Below are 12,933 nucleotides of genomic sequence, written 5' to 3'. Positions count from 1 at the left end.
CCTGTATCTTTTCAGACCATAATGGAATGAAACTAGAGATAAACTATAATAAAAGCCAGAGAAACCACATAAACCTGAACACCATACTGCTGTGTGAAGAATGGGTCATAGCAGAAGTAAGAAGTAAAATAAAGGAATTTCTACAAACAAATGAAAATAGAGATACAACATATCAAAACCTCTGGGACACTTTGAAGGCAATATTAAGAGAAAAATTTGTAGCACTGAGTGCTCACATAAGAAAAACAGAAAATCAACAAATAAATAACCTAGTGACAAACATCAAAGCCTTTGAAAATGAAACAATCTAACCCCAAAGCCAGTAGTAGAAAGGAAATAATTAAAATCAGAGAAGAAATCAATGAAGTAGAGAATTAAAAAAATACAGAAAATCAACAAAACCAAAAGCTGGTTTCTTAAAAAAAATAACACTATAGATAAACCATTTGCCAACTTAACCAAAACAAGAGAGAATCAACTCAAATTATAAAGATAAGAAATGAAAAAAGGAGATATTACCACTAACAGTGTAGATATCCAGAGTTATCAAAAATACTTTGAAATGTTATACTGCAATAAAATAGAAAATCTGGAAGAAATCTACAACTTTCTAGATAAATACAACTCCCTAAACTGAGTCAAAAGATAGAAAATTTAAACCAACCAATAGCAATCAAAGAGATTGAAACAGCAATAAAGAGGCTACCATCAAAGTAAAGCCTAGGGCCAAATGATTTCCCAAGTGAATTTTATAGAAGAGTTAATCCCAATACTCCTCAATCTTTTTCATAGAATAGAAAGAAACAGGACTCTCCCAAATTCATTCAATGAAGCTAACATACCATTAATACCAAATCCAAATAACTATAGCTCAAGAAAGGAAAACTACAGGCCTATATCTTTTTTTTATGGTACTGGGGTGAAACCCAGGGGCTTTCTACCTCCAGGCTATACTCCCAGACCTATTTTTTATATTTTATTTGGAAACAGGGTCTCACTAAGTTGCTGAGAGCCTCACTAAGTGAATGAGGCTGGCTTTGAACCTGTGCGATCCTCCTGTCTCAGCCTCCCAAGCGTGGGGATTACAAGGGTGCACCACCACATCCAGCCCTTTATCTTAATGAACTTGGATGCAAAACTGCTAAGCAAAATACTAGCAACATGTATTCAAAACCATATCAAGAAAATCATACACCATGACCAGGTAGGATTCATCCAACGGATGCAAAGCTGGTTCAACAAAGAAAATCAACCCATGTAATACATCACATAAACAGAACTAAAGACAAAAATCACATGATCATTTCAATAGATGCTGAAAAGGCATCTGACAAAATTCAAAATTCATTTATGCTAAAAGCACTGCAGAGACTCAGGATAGAAGCAACATACCTCAACATCATAAAGACAGTCTACAATAGGCCCACAGCCAAAATCATATTAAATAAAGAAAAACTTCAAGAATTTTCCCTAAAAACAGGAAGAACAAAAGGATGTCCATTATCACCACTTCTTTCCAATATAGTACTTGAAACTCTATCCAGAGAAATAAGGCAAGGAAAGGAAATAAAGGGAGTACAAATATGAAAAGAAGAATTTAACTTTCACTATTTGCAGGTAACATGATACTATACTTAGAAGACCATACAAACTCAACCAAAAGGCATTTATATAACGGATCAACAAATTCAGCATGTTGTCTGGATACAAAAATCAATCTTAAGAAATCAGAAGCTATGCCAGGCGTGGTGGTGCATGCTTGTAATCCTCACGCTTGGGAGGCAGAGGCAGGAGGATTGCGCAGTTTCGAAGCCAGCCCACGCTGGCTTAAGAGACCCTATTTACAAAATAAAATAGGTCTGGGAGTGTAGCCTGGAGGTAGAAGGGCTTCCAGGAACCCCAGTACCACCAAAAAATAAAAAATTAAAAAAAATCAAAAGCTTTTCTGCATACCAATCATAAATTTACTAAAAAAAAAAAATCCAGAAAACACTCCACTCAGGATATTTCACACAAAAAAGTAAAATACCTAGGAATAAACTTAACCAAGGAAGTAAAATATCTCTACAGAGAAAATTATAAACCATCAAAACAATTGAAGAAGACCTTAGAAGATGGAAAGATTTTCCATGTTCATGGATAGGCAGAATAAAGATCATCAAAATGTCCATATTTCCAGAAGTGATCTACAGATTCAATGCAATATCCATTAAATTATCAAGGTCAATACTTACAGACATAGAAAAATCAGCCCTTAAATTCATTTAGAACAACAAAAAACCCCAGAGTAGTCAAAGTATTTCTCAGCAGTAAAAATCATGCAGGAAGAATCACAGTACCTGACTTTAAACTACCACAAAGCCATTGTAATAAAAACAGCATGGTACTGGCACAAAAACATATACATAGACCAATGGAACAGAATAGAAGACCCAGAAACAAATCCACTCACAGCCAATTGATATTTTCCAAAGGGGCCAAAAACATACACTGGAAAATAGATAGCCTCTTCAACAAATGGTACTGGCAAAACTGGTTAACCATTTGCAGAAAAATGAAAGTAAAGCCCATTTTTTCACCTTGCACCAGAGTCAATTCAAGATGGATCAAAGACTCTGAAATTATACCAGAGACCTTGAGGCTCTTTGAAGAGCACTTAGGTTCAGCACTGCAACACACAGGCACAGGTAAAAACTTTCTCAACATAACCCCAAAGGCACAAGAAACTAAAAGGAGGATCAGACGTGGGGTTGCATTAAACTGAAAAAGCTTCTGTACAGTAAAGGAAACTATCAAGAACCTCATCCGTGAGCCAGCAGCATGAGATTTTTTCCCACCTACTCCTCAGGTAGAGGACTAATATCTAGAATATACAGAGAACTCAGGAAACTCAGCACTATGAAAACAAATAATCTAACCAAAAATGGGCAAGTGAACTAAATAGACACTTCATGAAAGAAGAAGTTCAAATGGCAAATAAATGCATAAAAACATCATTAGCAATTAGAAAGTTGCAAATCAAAACTACCCTGTGATTTCACCTAACTCCAACCAGAATGGCAATCATTTAAAACACAGACAACAAAAAATGCTGGTGAGGATGTGGAGAATTGGGAACTCTAACACATTATTGGTGGGATTGCAAATTAGTGCATTCACTTTGGAAAACAGTATGGAGGAGCCTCAGAAGGATGGGAAAAACCTTACTATATGATCTAGCAATACCACTTCTGGTTATCCACCCAAATGAATGGAAACCAAACTACTAAAATAATGCATGCATATCTATGTTCACAGGTGTACAATTCACCATTGACAAACTATGGAAACAGCCAAGATGTCCATCAATAGATGAATGGATTACAAAACTTTGGGATATGTACATGGTGAAGTTTTACCCAGCCATAAAGAAAAACACATTATGTCATTTATAGGGAAATGGATGGAACTGGAGAACAATTTGGTAAGTGAGATTAGTATAAAATAATATATTGTAATTCACAGATATTACTTTCACTGCTTTTTTATAGACTGGCCAAGTACTATGCCTTAAGAAATGGTGATGACATTTCCTGATATTGTAAATTCAGGAAGAATTTTCTTAGTCACAGAAATTCTGGAAATTCATATTATTAATCAAAAGATAGGTTTAATACATGCTAAAACTGAAAGTAATTTCAGATCCTTCATTGAAGACACATTTTTTATGAAACAGGTTAGCCAGCTTAGTAAATGGCAAACCTAGAAATAAAATATCAACAGATCACATCTTTTCTAACAGATAGAACCATTGGGCCTTCAGGCCTATAGTGTAAACCCAGGAATTCTGAAGCAGAGGTTTTGTTTTGCTGCTAAGATTACTTCATTGTTTCATTATACTAATTTACTTCAATGTAAATTTACACTGAAGGATTCAGACACATCTCTGAACACATGTACAGTTTATTCAAAATTAAAATTTGATTAATAAATGACCTTACCTACAATGGAGAGGATCACAACCACAAAATCGAAAATGTTCCATCCTACAGTGAAGTAGTAATGTCTGAGGGAGATTAGTTTCAGCACACATTCTCCAGTGAAAAGGATGATAAATACCATATTTATCCAATACAAAACGTAAGTCATTTTTTCACTCTGTCCCTCCTTCTCTACCATCATGGTTACCATGTTCAGGCAGATTAGGACCATAATGGTGATATCAAACACTTGATTTGTCACTAGGTCAAATATACATCCTTGGAATTTGTTCTGCAAAAACAAGAGTAATATGGAATATAAACTTTTCAAGTATGATTTGTAAATTAAAATAGGTGTTCCAAACAAATTAAAAATAATTTAAAAATTAGCATGCTAATATTTTATAATTGTGAACGTATATATGTGTGTATGCAATTTTTTTACCCCTGGTCGAGGAATTGGCTTTTGAGGTTTCTTGGATCCTAGCTTTTTCATTGCATTATAGTATTTCTTCTGTTCTTCTGTCATAAAGATGTCTTGACCTCCAAGGTAAAGAAATAAAAAACAAATCTAGTTAAAACAAGAAGCATTTTATAGTTTCCTCTACTCATTGCTAAAACAGGTTAAAATAGAACATAAAAATAAAATTCATTTATGACATGCATGATAGTTATAATCTGCTTTAGAGAATCACCTATGTATGGGTACATGAGTCCCATAATATATGAAATATATACCTTAAATGCAATGGTGTTTGACTTGATTACCTTTCTACATACTAGCCTTTAATAATTTAGACTCTGCCGATATTTCATCTGCTCTCTGTCTTACTAAAATTTTATTGCTAAATACAAATATATTCACAAGATGAATAAGAATTAATAGTGGTATCTCCTTTGATGATCTGCTAAGATTTTGGACTCTTAAAAGGAGTAGGGACCAAAAACAATAACTAAAATGGTATTTGTTTTACATTAATTTGTATTTATTTTAGTATTCCACTATTCTTTTAACAGAAAAATGAGCATACAATAACAAGGTAATATATGATTATTTATATCTGTATTCAAATCTATATATGTGAATGCATTTCAAAAGACTCTGGCTTTTCCCCTTTAAAAACTGAATTGCAACATAAATACTTTCTAGATAACAACATTACATATGCTAAGATTCTACATGTTAAACAAGTTTCCAATAACAAATTGGTAAGAACTAAAGAACTTTACAATAATTTTATAAAATAATATATAATCATTAAGACCTTATACAAAAAGGTGGCTTCTAAATGTTTTAACTCCTTTCTACACTGGATAAGCCTAAATATCATGAAGAGGAAGTAGAAGCTTTGGTTATTCCTTTAGGCTTGCTAATTTCTTAAAACTTTTCTGTAATTTTTAAAGATATATTGCATATTCCACATTGGTCTGTAATATCTCCCATTTAAGCCACAGCATAAATTAAAATAATCCATGTAATTAGGAATTCATCTTTGACAATTCAGAATTCCCAAAACCCTTACTTAATTTGAAGGTTACTGGTATTGAAGATGACCTGGTTACAGTTTTCCTTAAGTTCTCCTGGATTAACTTATTTTCAGCTACTTGTTATACTGCATTGCTGATTAAGCAATTATCTAATGATAACCAGACTCCATTTCTTAGAGTGCTTTAGTTCACCTTTCCTCTAGTAAATATGTAATCTTCATGTAATTTTAGGATTCATCTTCTCTAGTGATGGTAGGCATGAGTGAGAGCTAGGTGGGAGAAATGTTTGCAATCAGCTTGCTATTAGTGTGCTGCGCTCTGTCAAAGCCATACTTCATGTTAGTCAAGACAATAGTTTTAGTGTTATCGTTGCTCAAATTCCATCTCTCTTATCTTCGTATGGGCATTAAATCTCTTTACATACAAATCACCTCTTCAATATAAAGTAACTACATCATTCATCTGTTAAAAGGACCAATCGGATCAGTCATGCCAAACACTTAGCATAATGCTGTACAGGACCAGCACTGAAAAATTTTTGTAACTGCAAGTTGAAAATCACTAGTCCAAAAAGCCAACACTACAAAGCCTCTAAATCTGAAACTTTTAAAGCATTAACATGACACCACCATGGAAATTCCACACTTCATGTCATTAATGGGTAGTAGTCAAAATGTAGTGCACTAAAAAACATTGTATAAAATTATTAGCAGTCTATTTGAATATATTCAAATATTGCAAATATGAAAAAAATCTGAAATTCAAAACATTTATAGTCCTAAGCATTTTGGAGAAAGGATACTCAGCCTGTTGTGGAATAGTTGCGATTAACCTTCATAATAAGGTTTTAATAAGTGTATATCACTTCCTAATAATATTACTGTTACTAAAATGGGTTGTTGTTGCTTACAGTTTACTCATGGTGCCCGGGTATGTACTATGTATTTTTGTAAATTAATCACACAATTCTTTTTCATAACTGGAACCAATTAATAATATAATTTTTAGCAGTATGCTTTATGGTACGCTATTACAATCCAATTATCACATGAATTTGTTAAAGATGAAGATTGTATAATGTGGATGTCAGACAAGATGGTGCATGGGTGTAAATCTCAGTCTTGGGATGCTGAGAAAGGAAGATATCAGGTTTGAGGCCAGCTTCAGCAATTCAGTGAGGCCATCAGCAACTTAGCAAAACACTGTTTCAAAATAAAAGTAAAATAGGGCTTGGGGTATAGCTCAGAGGTAGAATATTCCTGGGTTCAATCTTCGGTACAAGAAAAAAAAAAGATAAAGAAAAAGAAAAATGAAGCAATGAATTGTGAGTAGAGCCAGAAACTTAACTCAAAGTTTTTGTTTGTTTGTTTGTTTGTTTGTTTTTGGTGGTACTGGGGTTTCTGGAAGCCCTTCTACCTCCGGGCTACACTCCCAGACCTATTTTATATTTTTTTTCATTTGGAAACAGGATCTCTTAAGCCAGTGCAGCTGGCTTCGAACCTGTGCGATCCTCCTGTCTCCGCCTCCCAAGCGCGGGGATTACAAGCGTGCGCCACCATGCCCGGCTTAACTCAAAGTTTTGAAGTTCAAAAATACTGAGGCAATCATTTCATTGTTAAAAATCCATAGGTTTTGACATTAAACAAACCACTTACTCTGCTTGTGAATAGTTAATCATGTGCACTAATGACAGTTCAATGTGTGTACCTGTCTTCTGAGATGTTAAGCCAATCTCTGAAATACTTCCCACCTGTAATTCTACCCTCATCCTCTAGAGGTCTCCTTTCCTGTCAGTGATCCACAGCCAGGGAAACCCAGTTAATTGTCAAGAAATCCAAGACAAGTTTTTATGGTCTTACAAATCATAATACTATAGAACCTGCCCTCTACAATGTATAGTTTAATATACTCCGTGTTCTCAGTTGAAACATAAGGCTAATGTGTATAATGTTAAAAAAAACAGGGTCTAGACCAAGGTTGGTCTCTCCTCAATATATCACTGCTAGATTAATTTGTATTAAAGCCCAGTTTCATAGTCTCTGTAAGAAGGAACTCCAGAATTATATTTATGATGAAGCAATGGTCTAGCTGGCTAGTCATCATATTATATACATATAATGTAACCTCTAGGAGGTTAGCCTGGGATACCATGTCTTTTAGATTACACATGTGAGGTACTTTGTGTGGGATTGCATGTATCATAGAATCCTAAAAATCAATGTCTTGCTCAAATGTTATCACTTAATCAAACATCATTAAGACATATCACCATTAAGACATATCAGCTCCTACTGAAATAAGTTCACACAACTTCTTATATCTGCTTTCAAGAAGGCTCAATTATCTTTTTATGATTTAGTTTCTCAAATCTAAACTCTTTACAAACTGGATGGGTTGCCATTCCTCCTGAATTACTTTCTCCTTCATCAGCACTATGCATATGTGCACACATTTCTGTGTCTTTTCATATGGTTTATCCATCTTTATAGCTTCCAGGTGCTAAATGTCTTCTTATCTATCTTCCCATGCCTGCTCAAATGTCACATGTTGCAGAAAACTTCCTATAGATGTACTTTGACTCTGACTTCCCAGTTACATTTCTTTGCTGTTGTTAATTTCTCCTTTATTTATAACTGTCTCATATGACAGTATTTGGAGATACAGCATAGGAGAAGATCTAATGAATAGACTAAATATTCAAGGTACACGGGATATAGTAATAATTCTGTTTAAACTTTATCAATCACTAGATATATTATCTTAGATTCTTTAAACTTTATGTTATCCCCCATTTCTAAATCATTGTCTATAATCATACCATTATGATTGATATTATGGGATGAGTAGTGCTCCCCTCAAAGATATGTTGACCTAGCCCTCAGTACCTCAGAATGTTCACCTCATTTGAAAATAGCTTTTACAGTTGTAACTAAATGAATATGAGGTCCTGGGAGTATAGGGTGGGTCCTGGACCCAGTAGATCCTGTGTTCTTATTAGAAGAGTAGAACACCTTGGAGAAAGAACTGCATGTCACCACAGAGAGACTGCAGTTATACTTCCATAAACCAAGGACTGCCTGGTGTATTAGAATAGGAGATGTAAGAAGGGATACTCTCAGAGGTGTTGCAAGAAGCATGACCTTGCAATACTTTGACTTTGGACATCTAACTTACAGATCTACAAATAGCTGCTATTTTGAGCCATCCGTCTGTGGTATTTTTGTATGTCATCTCTAAGAAACTAGTACAGTCAATGTGAGGATTAATGCAATAAAAGTTTTCAGAAGAATGTCTGGCTTAGAATATTCAGCAAATATTAATTTTAATTGTTCATGCTATCAGATACTCTCAAGCTCAAGAGCTATGTCTTATGTTATTTCCACCCAAGTGCTAGCCTACTACATACCAAAAAGAATATGGCCCAGAAGAAAATAGCTAAATAACTAAAATTAAGTGTGTTTTGAAAAAAATTAGTAAATTTAATTTTTTTATTCTCTATAGGGAACATCACATGAAATAAAATAGTTGATATGTTGCTTAAAATAGTTATGATAGAATTTTATTTTCTGCACAAAAATGAATAAGATTAAGCACATATGTATTTGTATCCTTGCTCAATCACTTTAAAGATAAGTAAAATGCTAAAGAAATGAATTGACATAAAATTAAATTTTACATTACATTTTTGAAAAATAATTATTAATGTCACTTCAGTACAATTAATACTTAAAATACTTATCTTTTTTTTCTGTTGGTTGAAATTATCTATGATGACACCAATGAACAAGTTCAAAGTAAAGAATGACCCAAAGATGATAAAGATGACAAAATACATATACATGTAGAGGTTAGATTCATATATGGGCTGCTTGTTTACCTATAAAATTAATAAAAGCAGAATGTTGACATTAACAGTCGTCTTTTCATTTTCATATGGTTCAACAAGGTTATTCTAAAAGTATTCTTTTAGGTAAAATCAGTATATCAGAAGCTATAGCACTGCTGAGGCTTAACATAGTCATCCTTTTTTGTTGTTGGTTTTGGGTTTTTTTTTTGGTGTGCGTGCTTTTATTGGTACATTATAGTCTCACAGCATAATGTTAATCATTTTGACAATTACATACATGCACACAGCACTTGGTAGGTATCACTCTTGGAAGAAAGTTTATTCAGAACCAAAAGCATAGTCAACAGTATACAGAAGACATTACAACACCACCACCTAAACATCCAACAATTATGAGACAATACAAAATGTCCTAACTTATAGATAAAAGACATTGAAAAAGGGATAGAAGCAAAAACACAAACAAGGGAATCCATAATTTCTTCAGATAAATAATTTCAGAGAATTTTTCCAAAGATAGAAAAAGACTTGGACATCCAGTTAATACAGGATAGAAGGAGGACCTCCCCATGCCACTTAATAATCAAAATGACTAACAAAGAGGTCAAGGAAAGAATCTTTAAAGCAGTGAGAACAAAAGAATGGGTAACATTCAGGGGCAAAATAATAAAATCACTCCAGACTTCATAACCCAAGTTATGAATGCCTGGAGGAACTGATATGAAGTACTACAGACCCTGAATGGAAACAACTTCCAATTAAGACTGCTATAGCCAGCAAACATATCATTCAAAATTGATGGACAAAGAAAAACTTTCCAAGGTAAGCAGAAACTTCAAAAATTCATGACTACCAAGCCAGCACTAGAGAAAATACTTAAAGAAATAAATCGTAAAGAAGAAAACAGAAGCAAATTCCAGAAGTAGAGATGTGGCAAATTCCACCAGGTGGGCAACTAAGCAAAGGAGGAATAACACTATATCAATCAGAATATAGAACACAAAATGACAGGAAACAAAAATTATATTTCAATAATAACACTGAACATCAAAGGGCTTAACTCTCTAATGAAAAAGTATAGATTGGCAATGTTGATTTAAAAATGTAATCCGACTATATGCTGTTTGCAAGAAATTCATCTTACAGCCACACCTATCCATAGGATAAAGGTGAAAAGGCTGAAAAAGGTATATCATGCAAATAAAGACCAAAAGCAAGCAGGGCTGGTAACACTGATATCTAATAAAACAAACTTTAAGCTAAAACACATCAGATGAAACAAAGTAGAACACTTATTATTAATAAAAGGAACAATCCAGCAAAAGGATATAATGATAATAAACATTTATATTTCAAATATGCGTGCACCCATATTTGTAAGACAAACTTTCAGGATATCAGATCTCAAATGGACCAAATACAATAATATTGGGAGACTTCAGCACACCACTCATGCACTAGATTGATCATCAAGACAAAAGATGAGTAATGTCTCTTCAGAACTAAATAACACTATAAACCAAATGAACCTAATAGATATATATAGCATATTTCAACCAGCAACAGCTGAATACACATTCTTCTCAGCTGCCTGTAAAACCTCCTCCAAAACAGACCACATCCTGGTCCACAGAACAAGCACCAGCAAATTCAAAAGTTGTAATATAATTCCCTGAATCTTCTCAGATCACAATGAAATGAAAGTGGAAATCAGCAACAGGAAGACCAAAATAAATTACATAAATACATGGAGATTTAATGATAGACTCTTGAATGAGGAATAGATCAGAATATAAATAAGGGGCAAAATTTAAAAATTCCTGGAATTAAACAAAAATAGAGACACAACACACCAAAATATATGGGACATTCTGAAAGTTGTGTTAAGTGGAAAATTTATAGCACTGAGTGCTCACATAAGAAAAACAGAAAGTCACCAAATAAACAACCTAATGACACACCTCAAGGACATACAAAAAACAGTAACAGTCTAATCCCAAAGCCAGCAGAAGCTAGGAAATAATTAAAATCATAGCAGAAATAAATGAAATAGAGAATAAAAAATGCAAAGAGCTGGGCGTAATCCCAGCATTTGGAGGCTGAGACCAGAGGATTGCGGTTCACAGACAGCCTCAGCTACTTAGTGAGGCCCTTTGCAACTTAGTGAGATCCAGATTCAAAATAAAGAATAAAAAATAGGGCAGGGGGTGTAGCTTGGAGGTCGAATGCCCCTGGGTTCCATCCCCAGACCCGCAAAACAAACAAACAAAAAATTACAATGGATCAACAAATCAAAAAGCTGTTTCTTTGAAAAGATTAACATTCATTCTTAAAATACATCAAATATTAAACAAGTACTTAATAGATGCATACTATGTGTAATGTTCAAATGATTGCAAAGAACCTCTCTCTATATTGTACTAGTTCTCAGATTAGGAAGACAAATTTAGCAACAAAATGCCCTGAAGATGTTTTTACTTCCCCAAAAACCTGCAAAAGAGATATCACACTTCTGTAAATTTTATTTTTTCCATTTGGTTATAAAAATATCTTCACAGAACTTTGTGACAATATGAACTATCCAGTAACCTATATATTCTCAGCAAAGAACTTATTTCACATGTACTCTTCCAAAGTACCATGAAAATATAAAAACTTGAACTTTCTTGGTGGATCCTCACAGCCTTATGAGGTAGAGATTGGAGTATTTAATTTTTATAGGAGAAGAAACTAATACTCAGAGAGGTAAATTAACTTGTTCAATGGCAATTGTGACACTTGGACAGTGTGGTAGAGTTAGGATTTGAGTCTGTTTCTGGTAATTCTCCATTGTATTTGTACATACCATGGAGTCTGTGGAGCTAGAATTTGAAAACCATAGAACTAAAATAAGTGATTTAAAAATTATTATATTAAGTGTTATGTCTTTCAGTACTTACATCAACAGAATCAACTGCTGCATACATAATATCCATCCATCCCTTAAATGTTGCCTGTAAATATATTTATAGATTTGAATATGAAGTTTATACTCCAAAATTACATAAATATAATTTTGTCTACTCAATCTTAATGTTAAGCAATCTTAATGTTAAGCAATATGAAATTAGTAAGTTTTGTTGTATTTCATAATATGAATTTAATATAAAGATGCTATGTTGAAAAAAGAAGAGAGATTCCTAAGTCAAATTCTAAATTTTAGTCTTAAGTATTTCCAAATTGTTATGATTGCTTGAGAATTTTTCATATGAACTTTTATTTTTCTGAGAGTACAAGAGAACTTTATTGTTAAGGCAGAAAACAATTTTTCTTCATTCTTTAAGGATTCTCTGTGTCAATAGGAAGTTCCTCTTATTCGAATATAGAATAAAACTGGAAATTCAAAAATGACTATTTGTTTATTGATTTTTTTTTGTGTATTGTACTGGAGACTGAACCCTGGGTCATTCTACTTCTAAGGCATACCTCCTAGCTCTATTTTTATTTTTTATTTTGAAACAGGTTCTTCCTAAGTTGCAGAAGGTGTCACTAAGTTGCCTAGGCTGGCTACAAATCTATGATTCTTCTATCTCAGCCTCTCAAGTTATTGGGATTACAGTTATGTACCACCATACCAGTCTATTTATTTTTGTACCAATA

The 12,933-nt window shown here is 33.5% G+C and overlaps 1 protein-coding gene across 7 annotated transcripts in view; it reads right to left on the bottom strand.

Moving 5' to 3' along the window:
* Nucleotides 1–12,933, bottom strand: part of SCN9A (sodium voltage-gated channel alpha subunit 9) — a gene marked incomplete at both ends in the record, with an annotated part of 99,279 nt that overhangs the window by 7,106 nt on the left and 79,240 nt on the right. For all 7 annotated transcript variants that reach the window (XM_080689177.1, XM_080689174.1, XM_080689176.1 and 4 more), the window contains 4 exons: nucleotides 3,981–4,251; nucleotides 4,405–4,502; nucleotides 9,183–9,324; nucleotides 12,234–12,287. In XM_080689177.1, coding sequence (XP_080545303.1) covers nucleotides 3,981–4,251; nucleotides 4,405–4,502; nucleotides 9,183–9,324; nucleotides 12,234–12,287 — 565 coding nt within the window. The remainder of the gene's footprint in view (nucleotides 1–3,980; nucleotides 4,252–4,404; nucleotides 4,503–9,182; nucleotides 9,325–12,233; nucleotides 12,288–12,933) is intronic.

This window comes from Muscardinus avellanarius (genome assembly GCF_963383645.1).
Source record: "Muscardinus avellanarius genome assembly, chromosome: 2".
Lineage (NCBI taxonomy): Eukaryota > Metazoa > Chordata > Mammalia > Rodentia > Gliridae > Muscardinus > Muscardinus avellanarius.
This window is presented reverse-complemented; position numbering and strand designations above follow the sequence as displayed.